This window comes from Poecilia reticulata, chromosome 22 (assembly GCF_904066995.2).
Source record: "Poecilia reticulata chromosome 22, P_reticulata-male-v2, whole genome shotgun sequence".
NCBI classification, from domain to species: Eukaryota; Metazoa; Chordata; class Actinopteri; order Cyprinodontiformes; family Poeciliidae; genus Poecilia; species Poecilia reticulata.
In genome coordinates this window covers 21,693,732-21,721,225 of record NC_088851.1, presented here as the reverse complement: position 1 = coordinate 21,721,225, position 27,494 = coordinate 21,693,732, and the positions used below count along the sequence as shown (strand labels likewise).

General features: G+C 39.5%; 2 protein-coding genes across 4 annotated transcripts in view; one reads left to right on the top strand and one right to left on the bottom strand.

The window, feature by feature from the left end:
* Positions 1–2,151, bottom strand: part of ankrd6a (ankyrin repeat domain 6a) — a 40,761-nt gene extending 38,610 nt beyond the window's left edge. For all 3 annotated transcript variants that reach the window (XM_008400114.3, XM_008400116.3, XM_017302501.2), the window contains exon 1: positions 2,065–2,151. The gene's annotated coding sequence lies outside the window, so the exon portion shown is untranslated. The remainder of the gene's footprint in view (positions 1–2,064) is intronic.
* Positions 1,855–27,494, top strand: part of gabrr2a (gamma-aminobutyric acid type A receptor subunit rho2a) — a 44,144-nt gene continuing 18,504 nt past the window's right edge. Inside the window, exons 1-4 of the mRNA XM_081603129.1 lie at positions 1,855–2,204; positions 6,285–6,391; positions 22,148–22,215; positions 22,727–22,950. Of these exons, the coding sequence (XP_081459255.1) occupies positions 2,041–2,204; positions 6,285–6,391; positions 22,148–22,215; positions 22,727–22,950 (563 nt within the window). The 5' untranslated portion in view covers positions 1,855–2,040. The remainder of the gene's footprint in view (positions 2,205–6,284; positions 6,392–22,147; positions 22,216–22,726; positions 22,951–27,494) is intronic.

The following is a 27,494-nucleotide window of genomic DNA, read 5'->3' as shown; positions in this document are numbered from 1 at the left end:
GGAGAGAAACCAACCAGTTAATGTAAGTAGTGTGGATACAATAGATGTAACAGTTTCAAAAATCCAGACAAAACAAACAGTTCCTGTTATTAGGTATTGATCCGGTGTTGCATGAATATGTGTCCTGTTTTACTTGTTTTACTTAACAAGCATTGATTTTCACAGCAAGTGGAAGGAAGTGTTTCATAGTTGGACAAAAATGTTTTCTGGTGGTTTAGAAGAAAAATGACAATAATTTGTTGACAGAAAGAAGCAGCTAAAATGGAAGCAAAGGAAAAACATGCTTTTAATGAATCGCTGATGATAAACTATCCTGAAATTGGATAGATAGGAAAGTTCAGCAGTAAGTAGGAATGGGGGAGTTACCTTTTAAAAATGAACAGTGATAAAGATGCAGTCATCATCAGTCTGACAAGCCTTAAAAAAACTCATAGACCAAATGTAGAAATCAACTAAAAATTGCAATAGTTAGAAAACAGTTATAAAATATTTTTATACAAATAATGTGAAACATGCTTTTTGCATTTTTATTCAGGTTTCGCTTACAGTTACCTAAACAAACCAAACAAATTAACAAATCCACTGCAACCAAAAGCCCAGAATTTTTAACATTTCACAAAGAAATATTCAGAAAGACAGAAAGAAACAAACATATGAGACGTAGCAATAGTCTAACACAGTGAAGGATCTGCAATAAGTCAAAGAAACTGAAAGGCTTATAAAGGCTGGGGAGGTGATTAGTGGAACCAGGTGCATCAACACATTAAGTGGCAGTTCTCAGGGAAGTATCAGAGAAAGAAACACAACAGAAGAAAACAAAACCACAATGTGGTAGCTGACACAGACATAGCTAGAATTTCACTTAACACCAAGAAAACAGTTGAATATGTTAACAATATAATATCAAAAACAGCTAAAAAACAAAACAATAAAACTAAAACCCCACAAGATCAAACAACTCAGATGAAACTATTCATGCCTGTATTTGTAACCTAAAACGACATAATCGGTAGAAATCTAACAGCACATGCCAGACCCCGTGTAAGACATGGTGGTGGCAGCATCATGCCGTGGGGATAGTGATCAGAAGCTGACCAGAGTGGATAGGAAGATGGATGGAGGTAAAAGCAGACTATTGATGGAAGAAAATCTACCAGAGGTTGAAAAAGTGATGAGACTGGGGCAAAAATGTTACATTCCCTGCAGTAGAAAGACCCCAAACTTACAGTCAGAACCTCAATAGGTTGGTCTATATAAATGCAAATTCAAGTCAAAGCCAAAAGTCTGTGGAAAGACTTGAACTAATCCATCCAATTTGACTGAGCTAGTAGAGACATCCCCCCAAAAGACTTGCAGCTATAACTGAAGCAAATGGTTCTTCTTTTCTTACGAAAGCCTACCATGAGTTTAAAATATTTATCAGTCAAAGACTCAATGCAATCAGCTGAGTTTCCTTAGATTCAGATAACTTAGCTTACGCTTACTGTACTAAATTACTATTAGGAACAATTGGAATGAATGTACGATTGAATTGAAATTATTTTTTTTGGATAGTGCTTCAACACAACAGTTGCTGTTAATTTGAACTATATAAATGAAATTGAATTGAAACATTTTGAAAAGCATGCATCCCTTTTTCTTCCACTTATGCATTTGTTTGTGTTGATCTATTGCAAGAAATACTTGAAAAGCATGTTGACGTTTGCAATGTGACAAAATGTGGAAAAGTGAAAAAACTCTTCCATGATAATTTATGTACAGATGTAAAACAATCTGTAACATTTGGGCTGGTGGGATTCTGGTGCCCGCGGCCACACAGAGTCTCTTTCCGCCCCTGCAAAGGTTGGAAATGTTTCACCCCGCCCCGTGATGGTGATGATGATGATGATGAGGAGCCATAATCTGAATAATCCCACAGTGGGCGTGTGCGCGCGCTCCTGAGTGTGTCCACAGATGCTGAGAGACATCACACCGTGACGGAGACCATGACAGGGTCCGCGTGCGGAGGAGGATGATGTTCCTGCAGGGACTCACCTGTGGATGGACGCCGTCAGGATGCCTTACCTGAACAGAACTCTGCTCCTCCTCTCGCTGCTGCTGCTCCTGCTGCTGCTGCTGGGTCAGAGCCGAACCGCGGAGGCGCGCAAGCACCGACAGCGGGTGCGCAGATGGACGGGAACCGAGGAGACCCAGAAGCACGGCGCGTAAGTGCAGATAAATGATGTAGATGGATGAGGGGGAGAATCAGAAACGCAGCGCTGTCAGGGTTTAGTCAGACTAATAAAGGCCGAGGGAGAAGTTTACCAGCTCTTTAGTTTTTAATAGTTATATTTAAACATCTCTGGATAAATTATATGCATTCGGCTTAATTGGATAATCATAATTTATTCAACAAGTTCTCTTGTTACTTAATGTCTGACTAAGAAACATCCCGGGAGGATTTTTCTTTTTCAGTTTTTGCAAGTAACCAGCATATGCTTCAGATGAAATTAGCTCCTTAACTCAAATTAGTGTCACACAGCATCTGGATGGCTTTGGGTCGAACCACCAGGAATTCTTGCATAAGACTCCAGTTTCCATAGTTATTTATTTTGGCGGGATGTCTCTGTGAATGTGACTTATTCCGAGCTAATGATCCAGAACCTCTGAACGATTCTTTAGTAATCTGATATATGGAGAAAGATCAACCAGTTCTCCCGGATTAAAACAACAACCAGGCTCTCTAATTGGTCATCAGCTGCTAAAATCCTCGGCCAGGATTCTCCTGCACAAGACATTTTTAATCTCAATGGGGTTTTCCTGCTGAAATAAAGGTTAAGGTTTTTTATATGTATAAAAAAAATCAGAACTTGACACAGGTGAGAAGCTCTAATGATTTTTATTAATGATCAAGACATTGAAAACAAAATATATATACTATTAATGATTTAAATCGCCTAATTAATGGAATACTTGCATAATCTTTTTGATGCCAATTTGTTTGATGGTCTTAACATGTCTGTCTTCAAAATGAGATCTCATGTATAAAGGAATGAATGAATGCATGCATGAATGCTGCAGTTAATGAACTGAAGAGTTTCCTAATCAGATGCTCATCTTCTGGTGAGAGAAGCTGAATTCAGCTGTTTTTTCACAACCTGTGATATTTGAATATTTAATGTTAATGTTAATATGGTGATCTGAATTCACTTTTCAGATTTCAGACTGAATAGATCTGATTTATCAGTTTCTTTAATTTAAAGTCATAAATTATTTGCACTCCGTCTCTCCATTTTTGTCACACTTAAAGGTTTCAGATTGTCAGACAATTTTAATGTGAATCGAAGCTAAATAAATGAAAACAACAAGCAGTTTTGAGATGATGGGAAAAAAACCCTCCTAGAATCTGTTTCTCTCATTCCCAATGAATTAACTGACTGCTGTGTTTAGTTTCCCTACTGACCTCCAGCCATGGTTACTGTTTGAACCTATCTGACAACATGAAGTAGGATAACAAACATCAATGAGCAACACATCCTGCTCCAGTTGAAAGAAATTCACTGGTCTCCATCTGGAAAGAGTTACAGGGACATTTGAGTGACCCGAAATGAGACTCTTTATCCACAAATGGAAAAAAACATTTCCAAGGATTTTTGATGAGCCAAAAGTGGGACTTTCTTTTGCAAGGTTTTTAGTCATGTTACATCAGCAGTCAGAAAAATAACTGTTTCCGTTTTGAGCATGACTCATATGGACATTTTCCCCCACACCCCCAAAAAAGAGTTACATTTGTGCAGTTGATGGGAAGCTGGTGATCCTTGGTTGCTGCTGAGAACAGGAATATTATTTTACATGCTTTGTGTGGGACTGCACTACACTCACGCAATCCACTTCAATTAAGTCAATTAATCCTCACAACAAATGCCTTCAAATTAACTTTAAAAGATAAATGGGTCCAATTCACATCCATAAATATGCAGTCAAATAAATTTCATGCAACCCAACATGAGCAAATTAAATTTTATTTGCTGCAATCCAATTCTATCTCTGTTATTTTACAGTGCTGTAAAAGTCAGTTTATAAACCCGGCTGATAAAGTGTTATCTATAAAAATAAGCCCATTTACTTGCATAAAGCAGTCTGCAATCTATCCAGAGTTATTGTTTCTGTTCATCATGAATCAGAAACATGAATCAGATCCAAATCGTCAGGTCAGAGGTGATAGATTCATCAGTTTGAGTTGCAGTTCATGTTCAGATTTGGTTATTTTTAGCTTATTGAGCTCAAAAAATCTGCAGAATATTTTTCTCCAGTAATAATTGCATGGATAAGATGGATTATCAGCAGCTGAGCGTAAACAAACCGAACCTGATGGAAGCAAACATTTCTCTAAATAAATACTCTGCTTCTTATTCGTTTCATGCCTCCCAGCAGCAGGGTTCTCAGGTTTAATCTGCAGAATCTCATTATAGTTTTATTTCATAATATAATGAAAGCTACACAGACACATTTCTTCCAGATCTTTGACATACCAGTGTGAAAAATTAATAAGAATATAAAATAAGTGCAGAATTGGATTATCTCGGCAGTAGTGAAGCATTTTCAACAGTTAGCAGACAGCAAGGTGAGGCTCTGGATGCCTCATAGCAACAGTAAGTTCTAGATGCTGTGAGGTTTGTTATTACAAATATAACAGGTTAGGGATACGCTAATGAATCTGTGAGCTCCCCTCCCTTTCCTCTTTCTTCTCTTCCAGGAAATGGAGTCAGCAAATTTAGCATTTAAGGTGACCTATTATGCTTCATTGAACATGTTAGAATATGTTTATAGTCTGTACAAAACATGATCATTAAATTTTTTTGCACAAAATCACAAAATAAGATTTTATTTTAGTTAGTTCTGCCTATTTTGGCCATGCCCCCACTAACTCAACGACTACGCTTGCACTTCAAAAAAGCTGCAAACAGATGCACAATTATACAATCGTACATCTTTAAAAAGCAGAAGTAAAGCCTTCTGCACAACCAACAAGAATGTAGCAAGTGGAACGTAAGTCAACAACAAAACACACCCAGCGGTAAAACCAGCTGACCAAATGTGCTGGAGCTCATCTCAGGTTCCTAGGTGACGGACTGGGCTCGGCTGGGGTTGCTAGATAACGGTGCAGTTACCTAGCAAATGGTGTAGCATAACAATTTGGAGGTTTTTGAATTGGCTCTTTTTTCAGATACTGAAAACTTATTGCCAGAAAACAGCTGGGTGTTTTTTTTAAGTGTTTTGCCTTTTTTAGAAGCAGTAAAAGTCCAAATGGAAGTACAAGTATGTGCAAAATGTACATTTTGCATCATATGTCCCCTTTTGTTCTCCGGTGATGAACATCCGGAGAAAGAAAAGGGAGGTAGAGCTTGGGTTGTTTTGAGAAGCTGTAGAGATCTAAATGGAGGTTAAAAAATGTGTAAAATGTGAATTTTTCAAAATAAAGCTCCTTTAAGGTCTTAACAAAATGCTTACATTTTATATTTTGATGAGATTTTATTCTGAAAACATGTCTAAATCTGACCAAATCTCATATTTTGACCTGAGAACATTCTGATTTTATAAATCTCTTCTACTTTAAATCAGAACCTGAATGTGGGATCAATTCCCATTTTCTGAATGGATTCCAGGCTCCAAACAAACTCTGTTCAAATGCATCTAATCATGTTTGAATCAAGTCTTTATTGATTACCTGTGAAGGTTAAAAAACGTATTTGTAATAAAATAAGAAAAACATTTCAGGTAGTTTTTTCTTAACAACTTGGATATCACAGCACGTGTGTAAAAGATAAATGGTGATTGAACTCATTTCATCTTCTTTCGTCAATTATTATTGAAGAACTCATCAGAGTCTATGTTTTTCCTGAAATTCTTTGAAGCCTTGATGTTTTAATCTGGTTGCTTCAACTGTTTGAAGAATATTTGGTTGTTTTCTGTTTTTTAGGACAACCAGCAGCTTCGGCAGAGGTTCTGGTTTCATGCTGATAAATTATCTGCTGACTGAATGTGAAATGTGCAAAAGTAACCTTATTTATGATGAAATGCAGTGTAAAGCTGCTGTAATTTTACTATGGAGTACTTCACCCTGCTGGAGATCAGACTTCCTGTGATCTTGAGCGGGAGATTCATCCTGAGAGGAAACAGTTTCTGGTTTTGGTTGTGATGAGCGCAGCTGCAGTTGCAGCATTTTAATTTTTTTTTTCATTTTCATCTGTTATTCTCCATAGTTGTTTCTTCATCTTTTTGACTCTGATGTTTTCTTCTTCCAGCTCTCTGCCAAAGAAACCTCCAGATGTGACCAAGTCCAGAAAAACCAAGACAGAGCATCTTCTCAAAGTAGATGATCATGATTTCACCATGAGGCCGGCATTTGGAGGTAAGGACACCCAACGTTAAGAAGGTCATAGAAGAACATGTAAGAGGTTTGGTAGATCCATTGTCAGTGTGAAATATCAGGTTAAGCAGACATTGTTGTCTCAACTGAAGGTGAGACTTTAAAGAGAGACTATCAACCAACCAAATAGGTGGAGAAACAGAATAGATGGGTTCAAAAAAATCTGCACAAAACGAAAAACACAAGTTGCTGTTACCTGAAGAAAACGTGATGTTTAGAGCAAAGCTTTGTCAAATCAAAACCACAAAGTGCAATATTTTTTAGGATCTTATGCAGAAACACAACCTAAAACATAAAGTTTACCCTCTAGCGGTCTTAGCGCGACGGTCAGGAGTGCAGGAAATGCCACGTCTTGGGGTCATTGGGGTTGTTGGGGCAAAAGTCTGGTTTTTGTAAAAATTCATGTATTCATCTGCTTGATGTGTGATGGCACAATGTAGACTCCGTAATAGTTAAAAGGAATAAAAGAAAATAGCATTGAATATGTCATTATTATAATTATGACAAGATTCACAACCTCTGATTTGAGATCTATAAAAATAGCTGAAGTTTTTGTGAATAATTTGGAGTTTTACTCCACAGAAACAATGGTGAATTTCTGAATACTGAACTGCGAATAGATGGTTTAATTTTATTGTGCAATGGCATTTATCCCTCCAGGATCGATGCTTTGTAGAGCCACCTGTTACCTCATTTACATCTTAAAGTGATTTGGGGATAGTCTGGAGACTGCCAAAGAGATTTCTGTATTTTCTTCAGTGGAAAAGAGATGAAGCTATAAGATTAGATGGACTTTTAATCATCTCATTGCAGCTCCGGCTGTGCACTTGGGGTCGCCATTCTGCTTGAAGATAAACTCTCATTTGTCATCCGCTGCGTCGTCCCTACTTTGAGGTTCCAGACAGTCCAATCGAAAGTCTCGGTGTTCATGGGAGCAGCGCAGAGCAAAGCTGATTCAACTTATTAAACACAAAAGCACAGCAAGAACTGAGGCTGAACCGATCCGACTAAATCCCAGCTACGCCGAAGACCAAGCTGAATATATAACTCCTGCAGCTACAGTTATCAGGACATGTTTGACCAGAGGAGAGAATTTGGGTGCTGATCCAGTCAGGAGTTCTGGCTGGTAGGAAGAGAAAACAGACGTGTCAAGACTCTGAACGAGTCAGTGTTTTGAGCAGAGATACATTTATTCACCAAACTATATTGGGAGACGTCGACCCTGTGGTTCTGACCCGGTTTGACCCTCTACTTAGATGCTATCGACTGCTCTCGGCAGGAAATCTCCACGGTTCCTGATGGTTCTGACCCGAAATGACCCGTTCTCAGCCTCTCAGATTACCGTCTGTTGCTCCGACCTTTTCCCTGATGCTAATCCTCCATCTGCCTGCGCGGCTGCAGCTGATGTCAGTTTTTATGTTCGGCTCTGATGATCCGAATCACATCCAAGCTGGTCTGCAATCAAATGGCGACGGTCCCGTCACTCACACAGAAACAAAGTAAATGTCTTATTTCCGGGTCGCAACAGGACTTTAAGCTCTTATTTCTGTCCAGTTCCGAGTAAAACTCCCAGTACGACAAATAAATTATCCTGTAGGAAAGAACTATGGACTATTTTTATCCTAAATAAGTATAATTTAAACCAGATATTTGCATAAAATGTGCAAAAATATACATAGCATTTTTATTTCTGTCTTTTTTTCTATAGGGCCAAGCTTTTGCTGTTTTGGGTCGGATTGCTAAAAGTCAAAATAACAAGAGCAACCTTCCTTCAGAGTTGTGTAACTTTCTACTAATGGCAGAATTTTACATGCACCAAAGTTTTTAGGAATTTAAATACTTTGATAAAGAGTGAGTGATGATGTCATGGCTTTATAAGTTTCATATTTTGAGTTTCAAACGTTACCTAGCACATTTGAATAAACTGTAGAAACACCTGTTGATATATTTCAAGGCAAGACATAAAACACAGTTTTATTAACGTGTGACATTGAAGTAGAACATCTGTGCAGGACTTGTTGACCAATCATCTTTGAGATCAGCTTGGGTTGCTAGGAGATGGCAGAAATTCCTCTGGTGTTGCTAAGTAACGAGCTGGGCTTCACCGGGGTTACTAGGTGAAAGGTAGGAGAAAGAACTTAACACAGAAATATTGAATATTGATCTGTGGACAAAAGCCAAATGTTTGAACCTTGGAAACTAACGCATCATCCAGATGGAAAACAATCCTAAACACACCGCAAAAATTTTTACAAAGTAGCTTAAAGACAACAAAATCAGTATTTTGGAGCAAAATCTCAGTCCCACTGAAAAATTGTGGGGAGAACTGAAAGAAAGTGTAAGTAAAGTAACCTTCAAATCTGACCTGGTTTCACGAGTTCTGGAGAAATGGGCCCAAGTTCTGGCAAACTATCTGAGAAGCTTGTGGTAGGAAACTCTTCATAAAGTTTACAATCTAAAAAGTGTATTTGGGGTGTAGTTCATGTTATGGAATAATTTACATTAATCTCACTTAATTCTTTTGGTTTAGTAATGACAACTTACTTTCTTTAATATTGAATTAACTTAAAAGTTACAAACTTTAAGTGCTGTGGTGGTGCAGTGGTAAAGCACAAACCACATAAGGAGGCCTTAGTCCTGAAAGCGACCATTGCAGGTTTGATCCCCGGCCTGATGACCTTTGCCACATGTCTTCCTCTTCTTTCGTTACCCACTTTCCTGTCGAACTACACTCAAATAAAGGCTACCTGAGTCAAAAAAAAAAAACCCTTAAAAAATATACTTTCTTACTTTGCTTCTTTATTTGAAGTAAACTAAATGAGTCCAGTAAGACTGGCTTAAATTTGTCAAGTTAAACCATCTTAATAAATTACATTGGATAAACTTAATTTAATTACTTGTTACCAATTGAAGAAATGTAATTATTGTCCTTGTACCAAATATTAAAGGAAATGTCTGTTTATATAAAAATAAAAGCATACAAATACAAAAAAAATATTTAAACAGCTCGATGAAAAGAAAAATAAAGAAATCTTAATTTGACTCCACGCCCGTTAAGCCTTCAGCTGCCTCAGAGACGACCAGCATGAAGTGGCTTTTAAATTGGGTCAGAACCTGTGGTGACCTGCAGGTATCAATAAACCAGAACCTGATGTAAGGCGGCCCGCAGGTCCTGTTTTTCCAGAACCTGTGATATGGTGGCCGCTTTGATGTTCCCACGTCTCCCTCCTCCTCCTGGTCTTTCCCCCCTCCCCTCGGTGTTGTTGTTGTTATCACCAGGAAAACAGACTCGGAGACTCTTTTCCAGCTGACAGTGTCACTAACCTTGATCCGTTCCTCCTTTTAACTCCAGTTTCAGACGCTTTCAGAACGTCCCACTGGTTTTGTTCTGAGTGTGATCTGAAGATGCATCACACACTCCGGTTTAATCTGCGCTTCTTTAGATTTTAAAGGGCTGAGTTGCATCTAAACATAGTTCATCAGCGGGGAACTTCAGAGGACTTGCTCCGAGTTTTCAACTAAGAAGTTGGCGCTTCTCGTCAGTCTGCAGAGAAATCAAAAGGGACTTGTTGGGTCTGCTCAGAGGAAAAACTTTGGACTCTGAGATACTCCCACATGTCAGACAAGCAAAGAGTGGTCGCCTTTCTGAAGTTTGTGAACCTTGATGGCGAAGGCGACCTACTCATCAGTGATACAGACACTTCAAAGCATAAAAATTGTGGTCAGAGAGGAAATGGGCCGATGAATAACTCCATTAGTCCATCAGAGGACCTAAGCCTTCACAACTGCATTAGGAAATGGTTTTTACAGATCAGACCTGCATTTCTGCCACTGTAAAAAAGTTCAAACCCAGCATATCACCAGAAAAGGTCTTCTTTTTGGTCAATTTGTTCGAGTTAGACTAAACGCCGAAGCTTTAATGGAAAGGTGTGGGTGACAGAATGAGACGTTACAAATTGTAGCCTGCTAACAGACTTAATATTTTATTATATTGAATTATTTTTGTTAATCTCTGAGTTGACCTCACCAGTCTACACACATCATATGGCTTTTCACATTGTAGTAACATGTCCCATTATGCAACCGAAGAGATAATCCTCATCATCTCTGCATGTAACTCAGGACTGTTGCACATGTACTATGTAGGTGGACACACAGACATATTTAACAAGCTCAGTCTGAGTCGCTGTTGGAGGGTGCATGTGGGGTGTATTACTGCTCTTAATCCTGGGTAAAATAACACATTAAGCTTGTTGTTAATCCGAGCTGAAAGGAACCAGATGAAAGCCCCTCAGCTACGTCTCCCCGTGTCTGTCCACTTCCAAGCTCGTTTTCTGCTAAGTGACTGCAGAGTTTCGGGTGTGTGCTGCTCAGTGTCGAGGATTTACTGCAGGTCAGAGGTGGATTCATGTCTCCTATTAGTTTAATGGGTCCATCTATCATCGTACGATATTTATCCATCATCCATCGGGTGCATGCATGACCATCGCCTATGAATTCATTCATTTCCACCCATCCATTATATTTCCAACCATTGTTAAATGTCTTTTAGTCATCTGCCGTATGTTCACTTATCATGGAGATGGCCTTTTATTATCTATCTGCAGGGCAGAGATGGAGGGAATCAAAGGCAGAAAGCAAATTAAACAGAGTGAACAAACAATGAGCTGAAAACCAAAAGGTTGATTTACACCAGGCACGATTTTATATAGCCCCCGAATGCAATTTTAGAACAGCTGACAGTTATTTTATTAGAAGACAATTATAAGAGACAAAAACAGTTAGACATAATAAAAATATTCACCTTTTACTAACTATTTTATAGCTCGATTTGACCATTATTCTGAGTTTAATGCACCCAAATCTGCTTTTCTTTCATTTATAAAATAAAGCAGGTGTTTACAGAGAAAGAGTGACCCAAATCCTGTTTTTGTGCTGAGAATAGACTAAAATTATGTATATTTTCTTTTATCCCAAATGTGTAACAAAGGATTTGCAAAACTTTGTTTAGCGAAGAAAACTTGCTAAACGTCTCTACAGGGTTTGGCTCAACATTGACCATAAAAAAAAAAAAAAAAAAAAATCTGATTTTTTTTGTTTTCTTAAAATATTGCATGTGAAACCAGGATTAAGAGAGCACACAGAACTTCAAATAAAAGCGGTTCTTTATTCTCAAAAATAACTATTTTCTCTGAGTTGCAAAAATGAAAAATATAAAGTTCAAGATATGGAGCAAAAATAGTCTTTCGTTTCATGAATTGTCCAAAGGCTTCACATGTTTAGTTTATTGTTGAGTAAAAGTATGTTGAAGTAGTTCTACTCCAGCTTTGTCTCTTTGTGACAGGCTCACCAAATGCTGATTTAGCACTTTGATGACCAATGATGTCATATTATTGTCTAATAATCAGCGCTTCCTCTGCTGCCTTGATTTCCTTATGTGACCGGTGGATTTCTGCGTTGTGTGTGTTGTGTGGTGATCAGACAAACCACAAGACATCAAGTCTGGATTTGGAGGCGGTCTCTGTTTATTTAATCTGTCAATCGGGAGATATTAGCATTAGCACCTAGCATGTGCTCCAGTTCTCCAACCCGATCTATACAAAATAATAGTTAGCATGCATCAAATGATATAAAGGTGTAATAGCAACTCAAATGAAAATATCCAAACACTTATCATTAATACAGAAGGAAAAATAAACATTTGAACAATATAAATGAAAGGATTACAATAGATTATAAAATTTGCCTCTCCTCAGTGGAACGAATAACAAAAGGGGAGAGAAAATTAATAACTTAATATTTATAATAGTCCTGGAGGGCCCTGAACAAAAGAAGAAGAAAATAAGGCGGAGTTGGAGGACCAAACCCCTTACAGTAGACACAGAGGAACACAGCAACAGTCAAGTTGAAGCAGACAAATACATAAAAGAACACATTTTGTGGAAATATAAAACTATTAATATAGACCCAGTTACACTTACCCTAAATTTCTGGGTTTGAATCTAATAATCAGACATTGACGCCTGTACTTGCTTGCCTTGCTATTCGTTGTTGTACTCTGGATTTTTTATTCTGCTGCTGCAAGAAACTGTGCAGTCTGACATTTGTTAAATCTTAGATCATACAATATGTCACTGTTAATATTTTATGAAATCGAGCTTGCACTGTGTGACACGAAGTGACATGTCCTTCTGGTATTGTGTTTTTTTTCTTGTGTTGAAGAAAAGGTTTTTGGTGCAGTAGGGTTATTCTGCAAAGTTTTACTCCTACTCTCCTTTATTCTCATTCCTGTTGAAAATTAAAGCAGCAGAGTTATTGTTTGTCTTGTATAAGCAGCTTGATATTAAAGGTTGGAGAACGCATGTAAGAAATTTCCAGATATCAACTTTTTGTTTGATTTTGCAGCATTTTATTGACTTGAAGCTGTAGTATTTCGGAGCAAGAGAAGCTGAGAATGTAAAAGTAGTGAAACACAAATTATGTATTTAAAGCAGATAATTTCAAAACATATCCTATAAAATGGAAAGTCCTCATGGAAAGTGTCAAACTCCTGTCATAAGAGAGAAAATGATGACTCAGAGGGTTTTCAGGAGTTTTATCCTGATTAATTAAAGGTTGATAATGTTTTCTGGTGACAGTTATTTGGAGAAATGTGAATATTGATGCCCACGCTTATCAGAGCAACATTGTCCTCCTTTTCTCTTGACAAATCGCCAATGAACTCACATCGCAGTTAGAAACTTTTCTGATTTATGTGAAGCTCTGCACATAACTTCAACACTCTTTGAAACTTTCAGCTGCGTTCTCGTCGGCTTTGAGCTTCTTTACTTTCATGCATTCCTTTCTTTTTTTAACATATGACTTTAGAAAAAATTAAGAGCTCACTGCACTGAAAACCTCCTGGTTATTCCACCAAATATTTCTGAACTCTTCCCAAGTGAAAACATTAGTATAGTTGTTTTGTTTTCTTTGCATTATTTGAGGACTGACCTGCATCTTTTTTGTTATTTTGACCATTTCTCATTTTCTGCAAGTAAATACTATATTTTTGCTTGGAATTTTAGAGACATGTTGTCAATAGTTCATAGAATAAAAGAACAATGTCCATGTTACTCAAACATAAACCTTTAAAGAGTAAAATCAGAGAAACCGATCATTTTAATTGGTCTCTTAATGTTTTCCTGAGCTGCATATCCAGATTTCAGACAGGGGCATGACATCACCAGAAAAAAAAACTTAGAAAAATGTCGGTATAAGTTCATTAATTGAGTCTGTATCTAGTAGTTAGTGTTGGTCGTCTGGTGATATAGATGAGTTTTTATAGATCCTGCATCCCTTCCCTGGATGAAAGGGAGATTTTTGTTTATGCCACAAACACCTGAAAGGGATTTGAACTGATGCAAACTGTTTGCTCAGCTCAGTTTTCTGATGATACATTAACATACGTCTCCTGCAGGAGTGACCAGCTGCTTCCTCCTTATCTGGGGAGCTGAAGGTCAGCCATGACTCAGGCTGAGCTGCGGTTGTCCCACATCAGTAATCACATTCGCTGATGGAAAGGTGTTCACACTGTGTGTTTTTACGGAGAGAAGCAGGGGGAGGCTGTCTGCCGAGGAGACTGCTGAGAATGAATAATGAGCCGCTGTGTTTTACTTAAAAAAAACGTCCAGAAAGGAGGACAGCTATCGATGGCTGCAGTCATGTCGTTATGTAATGCTGCTATTCTGTCTAACCAGGCAGATCGAGATGAGCTCAGGAGGGAACTTCACCAGAAATAAAAAGCTGTTAATCCTACAAGTTTGGATTAGAAGTTACTGGAGTTAAGGGTTAAAATGGCCTCCATCATGAGAGCCTACACCAACAATCGTTTGTTTTTGTGTTGCGGTTTGCTATTCCAAGAGGGAGAATTACTCCGAAGGTGGAATTATGTTTTTGAAAGTTGGAGGTTTCCTAAAACATAATGATATCTGCAGGTTCTTTACTCTTCTCTCTGAATGTATCTAATTAAATCAGTAACACACCTGATGCTATGCAGCCTCTAGTTTTAAGGCAAAACTTTGAAAACAAAACCATTTCTTTAAAAATACTTCATCAAATGAGCAGGACACCCTGGGTGTTTCACTAAATGAAGCACTTCTTTTATAAAAAGAAAAACATAATTAGCCACCACAAAGACACACATCCATCCATCCATCCATCCATTTTCTTCCGCTTATCCGGGATCGGGTCGCGGGGGCAGCAGCTTCAGAAGGGAGGCCCAGACTTCCCTCTCCCCAGCCACTTCTTCCAGCTCCTCCGGGGGAATCCCAAGGCGTTCCCAGGCCAGCCGAGAGACGTAATCCCTCCAGCGTGTCCTGGGTCTTCCCTGAGGCCTCCTCCCGGTGGGACGTGCCCGGAACACCTCACCAGGGAGGCGTCCAGGAGGCATCCTTACCAGATGCCCGAGCCACCTCAACTGGCTCCTCTCGACGTGGAGGAGCAGCAGCTCTACTCTGAGTCCCTCCCGGATGACCGAGCCTCTCACCCTATCTCTAAGGGAGAGCCCAGCCACCCTGTGGAGGAAACCCATTTCGGCCGCTTGTACCCGTGATCTCATTCTTTCGGTCATGACCCAAAGCTCATGACCATAGATGAGGGTGGGAACGTAGATCGACCGGAGAGAGCTTCGCTTTTTGGCTCAGCTCTCTCTTCACCACGACGGACCGGTACAGCGCCCGCTTCACAGTAGACGCTGCCCCAATCCGCCTGTCGATCTCCCGCTCCCTTCTTCCCTCATTCGTGAACAAGATCCCCAGATACTTAAACTCCTCCACTTGAGGCAGGACGACCCTCCTGACCCGGAGAAGGCACTCTACCCTTTTCCGGCTCAAGACCATGGCCTCGGATTTGGAGGCACTGAGCCTCATCCCGGCCGCTTCACACTCGGCTGCGAACCGCTCCAGTGAGAGCTGCAGATCACGTTCCGATGAAGCCAACAGGACCACATCATCTGCAAAAAGCAGAGATGCGATCCTAAGGCTGCCAAAACGGATCCCCTCAACACCTCGGCTGCGCCTAGAAATTCTGTCCATGAAAGTAATGAACAGAATCGGTGACAAAGGGCAGCCTTGGCGGAGTCCAACTCTCACCGGAAACGAGCCCGACTTACTGCCGGCAATGCGGACCAGACTCTGACACCGGTCATACAGGGACCTGACAGCCCGTATCAAAGGGCCCGGTACCCCATACTCCCGGAGTACCCCCCACAGGGCCCTCCGAGGGACACGGTCGAACGCCTTCTCCAAGTCCACAAAACACATGTAGACTGGTTGGGCGAACTCCCATGCACCCTCCAGGACCCCGCTGAGGGTGTAGAGCTGGTCCAGTGTTCCACGACCAGGACGAAAACCACACTGCTCTTCCTGAATCCGAGGTTCGACTATCCGACGGACCCTCCTCTCCAGGACCCCTGAATAGACCTTACCAGGGAGGCTTAAGAGTGTGATCCCCCTGTAATTGGAGCACACCCTCCGGTCCCCCTTTTTAAACAGGGGGACCACCACCCCAGTCTGCCAGTCCAGGGGAACTGCCCCCGATGTCCGTGCGATATTGCAGAGTCGCGTTAGCCAACACAACCCCGCAACATCCAGAGCCTTAAGGAACTCCGGGCGGATCTCATCCACCCCCGGGGCCCTGCCGCCGAGGAGCTTTTTGACCACCTCGGCGACCTCGTCCCCAGAGATTGGAGAGCCCAACCCAGAGTTCCCAGGCTCAGCTTCCTCAACAGAAGGCATGTTGGTGGGATTGAGGAGGTCTTCGAAGTATTCCGCCCACCGGCCCACAACGTCCCGAGCTGAGGTCAGCAGCACAACATCCCCACTATAAACAGTGTTGGTGCTGCACTGCTTCCCCCTCCTGAGACGCCAGATGGTGGACCAGAATCGCCTCGAAGCCGTACGGAAGTCTGTCTCCATGGCCTCTCCAAACTCCTCCCACGCCCGAGTTTTTGCCTCAGCGACAACCCGAGCCGCATGCCGCTTCGCCTGCCGGTACCTATCAGCTGCTTCTGGAGTCCCACAGGCCAAAAAGGCCCGGTAGGACTCCTTCTTCAGCTTGACAGCATCCCTCACCGAAGGTGTCCACCAACGGGTTCGAGGGTTGCCGCCGCGACAGGCACCAACAACCTTGCGGCCGCAGCTCCGATAGGCCGCCTCGGCAATGGAGGTACGGAACATGGTCCACTCAGACTCAATGTCCCCCACCTCCCCCGGAACGTGTTCGAAGTTCTGCCGGAGATGAGAGTTGAAGCTCCGTCTCATAAATTAACTTAAACTCAAACTTTTTCGGTCACATGGACTTAGCTGTGATTGAGAAGTTGTGACATGAAATAAAAAATAATCTAAAACGATTTGCTCATGCTTGAAAACTATCCAATGTGTCTGGATTAAAACTATTTTGGTCAAAATTCCTCCACAATGTTAAATTCACTGGGTGTTTTCTATCTACATTAAAAGTTATTTGGTGATCTAAAGCACTGAATTGTGACAGAAGAGGCAAAAGTCAACATGAATGCCTAGAGAAAATATTCATCAGACATTTAAATAAACAACAAAACTCTTCAGCATTCAATAATCTCAATAATCTTGACAGTATTATTGACTTAAAATTCAGTCAAAAAGGCAGACACAAAATATAATCTGAAATAAATATTTATAAAACACTAATTAAGGTTAAAACCTTCAATATGAAGCGTGAAATTAGTGGTGTAAACAGGATTAATCTGAATATATGTTAATGTGCAAGTAAAAATAATCTACACAGCCAGAGGTGGCAGCAAACCTGTGGAGATCAGAACCAAGTTAGTCGGCAATCAGGGTTTAAAAAGGCCTTGTGTGTCCCGTATCAGTAATCAGTGTTGTGTTTGAAAGAGAGGTAAATGTTCAGCCTAACCACCCGGGTCCTGCAGGGGTCGAAACAATTAACGTTATGGGGGAAATCATGTCTGGAATTGCTCCCTCATCTTCCCAAGTGGATATTAGCAGCTGTGTAAAAATTGGTGATATAATCAGCTGCTGATTACGGAGCTGGAGGCAGAAACCGGGGCATTTTTCTGCTGGTGATGTTGACAGAATATCCAGTCGACTTTCGGCACTGTGCTTCTGCAGAGATTTATCTGAGCTCTCATTTGAGCCTATGTTAGCATCTCCTTGTTATTTATTACAAATTTAATCAGAGTTGCACAGATTTCATTTGGTCAAGTTACTCTTGTTTCTCATCCTTCACTACTTTCTCTACCTTAACTGTCTTCAACCCCTTTTTATCTTTAATTATCATGCTAATATAACGATTAAAATGTGTTTTAAACCAGGCTGTTAGCTTAGGACAACTGGAGAAACATTGTGATATTCTGCTTGGTTTAGCTAGATAAATGTGTTTCATGCTTTGCAGAAACTGTGATGCTATTTTTCTGCTTACCAGCTTTCTGCTGTTTTGGTCCTTAAGTGCAAAGTTGAACTATTTGTTTGGTGTCTAAATATTTGTAACCACATCCAGACTCCTGAGCATCATCCAGAACCTGCAGCTGGAGCACAGTTAGGATCGGAGTGACGTCATTCCCAGATCTGAGCTGTGACACACGTCATGTGTGCTCTGCTCTGCTCGATCCATTAAATGTGTTTTGCACATCATTCAAGCTCTTCTTTAATATCAGAAACATTCACCAGAATGAAGTTAAAATAAAATAAAAATCTGATTAAACGTAAAGCTCTTATAATTTGAACAACTGTGAAGCTGTGAACATGCCTAAATCAGTTTTTTTTTTTTTTGTTGAAATTTAATAATGTAGTTTCTTGTTTTTGGTTTTCCCGTTTCCCTCTCTAATCAGTGGCTCCTGATTGTCAGGCACTTTAATAGGTACATTTTGTTATCTCAATCTCATCCCTTTTTGTATTCAGAACTGCATAAATCCTTGCTTAAATTCAACAAGCTGCCCTTCCTCAGAGATTTTTGTCCTTTTTAACATGATAGCGTCGCTCATTTGTCCTATATTTGGTGACTAATTATCAAAGTAAAGAAACCACTTTGAGATTGTTTGACCTTCCTGACATCCTGCAGGAAGCAGCCACCAAAACTCTGTGGTCATAGAGATAGAAATGTTCAGGAATATCCAGGGAGGTTTTGCTCAATTGAAGCAAGAATATATCTCTACACCATTTTACCACCACCGGTCTGAACTAGTGATGCAGGCAAAATGGATGCATTCGTTCATATGCTGCTGTTGAAATCGAGAGCCATCGGACCACATAGCATTTTTCCAACCCCTTATTCTGCAATCTTGTAGAGCCTGTGAATTGTAGCCTCAGGTGTTCATATCTGTCTGCAGTTTTTGTAACAAATAGTTGTCTAAGCTACTTTTTTCTTTCATCATTTCGAACCAGCCTTCCTGAATTCTCCTCTGACCTCTGACATCAATAGCACATTTTTGGCCTCATAGCTGCGGCTTTCTGGATATTCTCTCGTTTTTGATCATTCTCTGTGAACCTGGGAGACGGTTGTTTGTTAAAATCCCAGGAGACCAGCAGTTTCTAAAATACTCAGAGCAAAGCGTTTGATAAAACTAATGATGCTGCGTTTCATGTCTAGAAGCTGAACTTGAACATCAGCAAACCGTATTCACCACGTCTGAGTTGCGGCTGTGAGATTGTTTGATTCAAGGGTGTTTTCACCCTGGATAGTCTGGTAGCCTCGGTTTGATTGGGGGAAAAAAAAAATCAATATTTGTTTTGTTTTCAAGCTAGTGTGGTTATTTAATTTCTCTTTGATAAAGTATGTTTGAATATAAATTGAATTGCTTTCACACTGCACTGTGTCAAAGCAATCCAAACCATTTGAAAAACCCGTTCCCCTCCTCGCCTGTGGTGGCACTGTGACAAGAACTATTGATAGAAACAACATGAAGACCTCAGAAGAAAACATGACCGCATCTTTCTCCTTTGCAAAATGTAAACAAAAATGGAGTAGTGTCAGATTTTTGTGGTTGAAGGATTTCTCTTTTGTCATTGGTAAAAGAAAATGAGCAATTTCTCCAGCCAGTTATATTCACCCAGAATGCCCTGCACTATAGTCAGCTTCCTGCGTTTGCAGCGGTGTCTGCTTGGCGTTCACATATGAATTCGAACCGCACCAGAATTCACTTCAACCAAACCAAGACCTAGGTTTTTAGGCAGACCAGAGTTTGCTTTTTTGGTCCAGGACAGAGTTTGGTTGTCCTCATTTTCTGTGTATAGGGAAAACACATACAAATCTCGGTCATTTTGACCCGAGGACAACAGGAGGGTTAAACAAAACTAGAGTAAAATTAAAGTGAACCAAACGGTTGGTGTGAATTCACCCTTAGATTTTTGTCCATCTGATCATCTTATCCCACTTTCTTTGTTGACTTTCTGTTCAGTACGTCACCCGTCTCGATCATGTGAACCTGCGTCTCTCTCCTGGTTCTGCATTTAGATTCCTGTCTTGTCCTCACAGGCTGGCAGAATTTCACACCATCACAATGGCAAATCAACAGATTTACCCCATTTCAGATTTCCTAACCTCCAGCAAACCTACTCTGGCTTTTAAAACCTCATTTTGATCCCTTTCTTAACTGCAAAAAGCAATAAGAATGGCTAACAATGCAGCTGTGCTCTAAACAAAAACATTTCAACATTTCTGTAATAAAAGTTGAGGCATTTGTTAGATCTGCATCACAGACCGATCACCTGACAGTTTATTCTCTACGCTCCGACCACCCTATCACAGACTCTCTGTTTTCCTGCTTTTAGTATTTATTCAGAAACACTCAGCGGAGCCATCAGTCACACTCTATGTGGGAGCGCTGCCACTGAGCATTTTCTAATCTCTTAGTATTCATAAAAAGGTTAGAGGGCCATGAATGCATCACTGAAATTCACAAATTCCCTCCTATTTTTATCTGCCGTTCGAGGCTCATTTTAGAAATGATGCGAGACAGCTGCAGCTCCTGCCTGAACTCTGTGAAGATTTAATTACATTATCGAGTCGAACTCTGAGCATCAAATGAAACAATCAAGCTGTCATTGATCACTCCAGTTCAGATTTAGACGGTTAACAGTGAGAGTAATGACTTGAGGGGAAGAGCTAATAGCAGACAGAGGAGCTCCTCAGTGCGGCTGTAAAACACTTCATGTAATCAGCCTTGTCTTTCCCCTCCTGTTTGTGCAGCTGAAACAGTTTTTCTCGGTGATGGATGTCGACGGGTCTTTCTCATCCAGAAACCGTCTGCTTTGCAGAGACTGTCAGCTTCAGCCGTGTGGCTGATCGCAGCTCTGCCAGGCGGCATGCCAGGCCCAGCGGCTGCAGATTTAAGCTGGAGGCGGTTCGTTCTGTTTACAGCTCAGATTAGCACCAATCTGTTCCACCATCCCACAGCTGTCACCCCGCAAACTCCAGAGCAGACAGAAAAATGAGCCTGGGACCCAGAAAGTGGCGGTAGCGCCACATCCAGCCTGTCTGAGTGAGATTTGCGTTCTGAAAGCACTTGAGCGCTAATCAGACTGAATGTTTCTCTTTGTTTGAAGAACTGGCCTTTTTACACGCATTGTTCGTTTTGTAATCTATTGTTTCAGATACATGAGGATTTCTGAAGCCTGCTGTGACTGATGCTCTGAGGCTTTCTAGATAAAATGTTCTGGAAAGCTTGAGTAAGAGAACAAATCACCTAAAACACATGTCTGCACTGATTACTCTGCGTTTCTCCTGTGTTTTATAACCACAGAGTCTGTTATAAGAGGCACTATAAGACGTCTGAGGATCATCACAACTCTTAAATGTGTACGACAATGTTTAGGAGGCGATTACCCCGCTTCTTGGCAAAAAGCACCGTAATCGCCTCCTACGGTCAGGATGTAGTCTAAAAACATTCTCATCCAACTTCTCATAACATTGTTCTTGTTGGATTTAGACAGGAAGAAACACAGGAGTCGTCTTTCAGTGTTTTTCTGAGATCTGGTCTTACAGACAGAGCCAAATTCGTTGGTAGATTTTTGTTTTGTTTATTTATTTTGGATATTTAAATTGTCTTCCAGTTTTAAATGTTCATCAGAATTTAAGGTTTATTGATCCTTGAGGATGTGTTCTGGTATTTTTATGCCATTATTACCATTATATTACTTGAAAATGGTCTCAAAACAACAATATTATCATTTCTCAATAACTTCTGGAACAAGTTATTGTTATCATGAGAGGCCTAGATGTAACCTTGACCTCTGACTTGTATGGGGGGAATTTTTCTGCCATAATTTGAGAGCACACATTTTCCATCTGAAAGCAGGATTTCATGTCTTTTGTTCTCAAAACTTTTAATGCTTGAACTCAAAACTTATGCTCTCTTTCAAATATTCACTGTCCTTTCTCAAACCTGTCTATTCGCGCTCAAAACCTGTCTCTGCTCCGATCAAATCTCCGCTGGCAAAACTCTCGTCGTAGCGTCAAAGAACTTGACGACAAAAGCTAAAAAAGTTTAGTTCATTTAATTTAAATTGTCCGAATATGCAGAATGTCTGAGAACTACTGGAGGTTTCTGTGCCTCCACCATCACTTTCAGCCTTACAGAAATGATGTCAACTAAACGATCCGGTGCGATCACTGTAATCTGTAGCACCAGTCCTGGTGGTTTGGATCCCATCAGCTCAAATATTTTTCATTTATATTGTTGACATTGTGACCTTTTGCCCTCTGCAGGCCCTGCGATCCCTGTTGGCGTGGACGTTCAGGTGGAGAGCTTAGACAGCATCTCTGAAGTTGACATGGTATGAGTTGTTTTTATTAGAGATTATACAATAAATAATTTAATCACATAATAAATGAAAAGAAACCCAATAATTTTCATTTGCTTGATTTATCGTTTCTCTCTTTTTACCAAAAACTGAATGATTAAAGTCTTCAGTCTGGTGCTTTGGTCTCAACTATCCTTTTTTTTTGAAAGATACTTTTGTATCTTCATGATTAATTTTATTTGTTGTTTCTTGTTTTCTTTACTTATTTTGAATATTTCAAATGTTTTCCAGTTCCATTGTTTAAATGATCTTTAGAATTTAAAGTTTATTGATAATTGAGATTGTGTTCTTGCGTTATTACGCCACTATTGATATTATACAATACAATATTATACAATATTATCATTTATCACAATAAGTTCTGGGACAATTTATTGTCTATTTGTGAACAGGATTGTATAGTAAGTTTGAATTTAAGGACAGTTTTGGTGGAGGATCTCCACCATTGTTGCTCACGTTTCAACCCACCCTGTGGTCCCACCAGGACTTCACCATGACGCTGTACCTCCGACACTACTGGAAGGACGAGCGCCTGTCGTTCTCCAGCAGCACAAACAAGAGCATGACCTTTGATGGCCGCTTGGTGAAGAAGATCTGGGTCCCGGACGTCTTCTTCGTCCACTCCAAGAGGTCCTTCATCCACGACACGACGACAGACAACATTATGCTGCGTGTGTTTCCGGACGGACATGTCCTCTACAGCTTAAGGTCAGTGACGTCTCAGTGTTTTAATTCGGAGATCAGAAAGTGGATTTGTGGAGGAGTTTTGCTCAAAGTTTGCAGAAGTTTAGCTCCTCATAATGGGAAAGTAATTCAGATTACACAAATTTGACACAATGTTCACAACTTCTATCTTTGTTTGGTTAAGTTCTTCTGTAGTTGATCCTGTTCATTTCTGCACAACGCTGTTTTTCCATTTCCTTTAATAGTTTTCTTAATCCGGGGCATTTAAACATTTATTTTTCATTTAAACTGAAGATGTTTGTTTTGTGTCCATTCTTCAGTTTATTTTTATTTCATTACCTCTTCATTCAGAGGTAAAACAAACTAAGGTAGATATTTCTATTAGATCTTTGTTGTAAATGTAAATTAACACGGAAATGTTTCAATTTGCCTGCAGGAATAAAAAACCTGGCATATTTCTACCAAAGTCTGAGAAACGTCACAATGGGAAAAAAATCATTTAAAACCTGTTCAATTGTCCCATTCTTTGAGTGTTTGGTTTTTGTTTGTGTTTGATCAGTTTCTAGTGGGTTGTTTACATTCTTCTAGTCTTGCCGCATTTGGTTAATTTATCTGTTTATTATTGTTGTTTAGGTGTTGCCTTACTTGTTCATTCCATTATGTTTCATCTCTTATTTATCTTTTGTTTTGTTCCTCAAACTAAAATTTATTTCTCTTAGCTCAGTATTTATTTTTCTTTTGGTTTTTGGTTTGTTTGAGCTTCTTTTGTGGTAAAAAGCTAACAGTTTCCTTTGTTCATTGCCAGATTCTTGAAAGTTTCTTTTCATATCATTTAGCCATTTAACACATTTCTTCACATCTGTATCTCATTTTCTGCATACAATTTCTTCTTTGCATATTTGATTTCTTCTTGTAGTTTGTCAAAGCTTTATTTAGGATTTTGTAGTTAGAGTGTTTTAAATGAGTGGTACACAAACTTCTGGTTCATAAAGTAACAGTGGAAGAGACTTGTTTTAATTGTCATAACATAGCATAAATATGCTATATTTATTACTTTAAATTTATTTGCTTTCGTTTCAGAAAACATTTCTAGAGTCTGCTGTTGTTGATTTTGATTTTTGGTCCAGATTTACGGTTTCCTGCCTCAAACGTCAGTGATATGTGGCTTGTTAGATCTACAACCTCAATACGCCTTCATGACTCACAGGACCCATCAAAACGAGGCTGGTTTTCTGAGATTGCAGGAAATTAAGAAACTTTTTCCAATTTTAGAGCAATCACTATTCTGCTTTGCTTTTAGTCTGCACTGGGAATGTCTTCCTCCTCATTTCTGAGCTTCTCATGTACACTCTCACTCCATCCACCACGTAAGCAAGGCATGCTGCCAGAATGAAAATAAATCTTTAAAATTTTCCCGCAGAAAATTTGCTGTATTTCTCCAAGAGACTGAAAATGTTTTGGCTGCATGATAGTTTTCATCTGATGTAGATGGGGTTGAAACCACAGAGACGGCTGAAAAGAGCGAAGATTTTACTCATTTAACATTCAGATTTTTTTTTAAAAGGAGATAAAATCAAGCTAAGCTGTTAATGTTCAGCAAGACTTTCCAGCTTCTTATTTAATCACATTTGAGATGTTCTGGGTCTCATCTTGAGCTGTGATCAGAAGATGTTTGTGCTGATGAATGAGCTGTTTCTCATTCTCAGCTTTCTAAAAAAATAATTAAATAATCGGCAGACGGGAGCGAAACAAAGCAGTGCTGCATGATTAAAACCCACTTATTCACTGGGAACTTGTTGCAGGAGCAAACTAACATTTCTCAGAGTTCATGGTAGAAGAAGGAGCAGAAGGTTTCGCTTTAATTTGAGAACTTGCTGTAACTAACATCTGCTTCCTCTTTGGATCTCAGAGCAGCTGTGGGTGTTTTTAGTGCTACATGAACCAGGACTGCAGATTAATATTCAGATTTTAATGAATGAAATAATGCAGCAGATGTCAGAACAAGACAGGTTTTATTTCTGTAGTTTAGAAAGTGTTATAAACGAGCTGCAACCGTGAAAAGTTTACTTGTTCCCTCTGAACGTCTGCAGCAAACAAAGCTTCTGTTTAATATTTCAGCAACATGAAACATCTGCAGACGAGGAGGCGAGTCACGTCGCGGCTCAGACGTGTTCGGAGTTATGGCTTCAGTTTCTCCCATCAGGTTTTAAATAGCTCTGGATGTTAACATTAACTCGCTCCAGCAGTGCACAGAATATGTCTGGTAATTTATATTATTAGACATATACTGTGAAAATCATTAGAGAGGTTGTTTCTGATGGATGAATGGTTTTATTAGACATAGAAAACAATCCTCTGAGTGAAGGAGGGAAGCTGTTTGCCTCCTCTTTGCTTTTAGGTTTTCATTAAACTCTAAAGTCTGGAGGAAATTATGCTTATATTTATTCCACTTTATTATGAACACTTGTTGAAATGTTTAAAGACAACCTATTATGCCTCCTTGAAGAGGTTAGGATAGGTCTGTGGGTTATACAAACTGTTCATTTCATATATTTCATTTCAGTTCTGCTTATTAATGTTTTAGGGCTCTGTCACTTTAATCCAAAAAAGCTGCTGCTGGCCATGCCCCCAACTCAATGTTTACAATTGCATGTGAAAACAGCTGCAAAGACATGCGCAATTATACAACCGTACATGTTTGAAAAGCAGAAGTAGAGCCTCGTGCACAACCTACAAGAATGCAGCAAGTGGTTTCTGGACTGTAAGTCAGCAACAAAACACTTATCTTTTCCAGCAGCCACTGTACAGTGGTAAAACGAGCTCACCAAATGTGCTGGGTGGCTAGGTAACGGCATTACATTTTGAAGGTTTTTAATATGGTTCTTTTTCCAGACACCAAAAAGCATTAATTTGTGAACAAAAAAACCATCTGGGTGTTTTTTTAAGCACTTAGACTATTTTTAGAAGCAGTTGACACCCAAACGGAAATAATAAAAACATATAAAATGTGAATTTTAAATATTAAAATTACTTTAACACAAATTGTAAATAAGCCAATCACATGGCAGCGACTTAAAACATTCATAGATGACTTGCTGAAGTTCAAAATGAGTATCAGAAAGCGGAAAACGGCGAAAGACTTGGAACCTTTAATTGTTGAGCTGTTGTAGAAACTGGCAGGAATGTTTCAGAAACAGCCGACCTGCCTAATTAGACCTCCACCGTCGTCACCAGATATAAATCCAACAGAAAACCTTTGGGATGGAACAGCAGCTCCCCATGATGGATGTACAGCCAACAAATCTGCAGCCACTGCTTTTGTGTTAGCATGAACTGAAACCTCCGAGGCGTGTGTCAGACATCTCATTGAATCTTTGCCACAAAGAATGAAGGAAGTTATGAAGCAAAAGTTTGTAGCTGAAGATTTGGCTGGTGGGTGAAGATGATGTAGAGTTGGAAATGTTTCCCTCTGGACTTGAATGAGTGATTTGCTCATAAACGTTTAAAGCCTTTAGTGGCAGCGTAGCTTATACAACCAGGCAAAGAAGTAAAAAAAGGAAGAAAAAAAAATGTGTTGATCCAACATTTGATGTGAGTGATTCTGAACAGAATCAATTTTGTGTGAATAGATGCTCAAAACTTTCTGTGTTAACCTTGAGCACCTTGAAAGGCTTTTTCTGAACACTAGTAAAATATTTCTGAGCTGCCTTGTTAAATTTTTATTAGATTACAGAAAAACTAGAACACTGGAAAAAACATTAATACCCTGGAATCATTCCAGGTTTGTTCATCTTTCAGCCACAACCTGTATTTTTATTAATGTGACAGACCAACACAAAGTTGTGCGCTTGTGAACGGGATACATGGCTTTACTTTTTTATTTTTTTTTTTTTAAACACAAAAAACTGAAAAGTGTGGCATGTTTGTATCAATCCCCAATGAGTTAATACTTTGTAGCGATGCCTTTTGCTACAGCTGCTGGGATTCTGGTCTGAGTCTACAAGTTTAGCACATAATTGTCTGAAATGTTCTGCTCTTTAGACAATATTTTAAACTCAATTAGATTAGAAGGAACAGATTCTGATTTATGTATGGACTTTGTGTAGGCCACGAGTCGGTAACCTTTACAACCCGAAGAACCAATTTGTCCTCAGGCCAGGCAAATAAACAAACAAACAAACAAAAAAAACTCTTTTAGGGTCACAACTGTCATATGATTTTTTTTAAAATATCTTATAAATGTAGACAAATATCTACTTCAGGAAAGTTGAAATTTTTAAAAACCCACAATTTTAGCTCTAATTTTAGGATTTAAAATAAAGATGGACATAATATTTTGCAAAGAGAGGATGGCTGTTTATGTGTTAATGTATTTATTTATTTATTTTTTGCAGGGTAGAAATTGTGTAAAAATAAAAAAGCACATAGATTCCAACCTATAACAAGAAAAACAGATTTATAAGGATATTTTTTAGTTCTTTTAGTATAATTATTTGTAGAAATTCAATGGAAATATTGCAAGAAAATAATTTTAAAAATTGCTAAAAACCTGCATATGTTAATACATC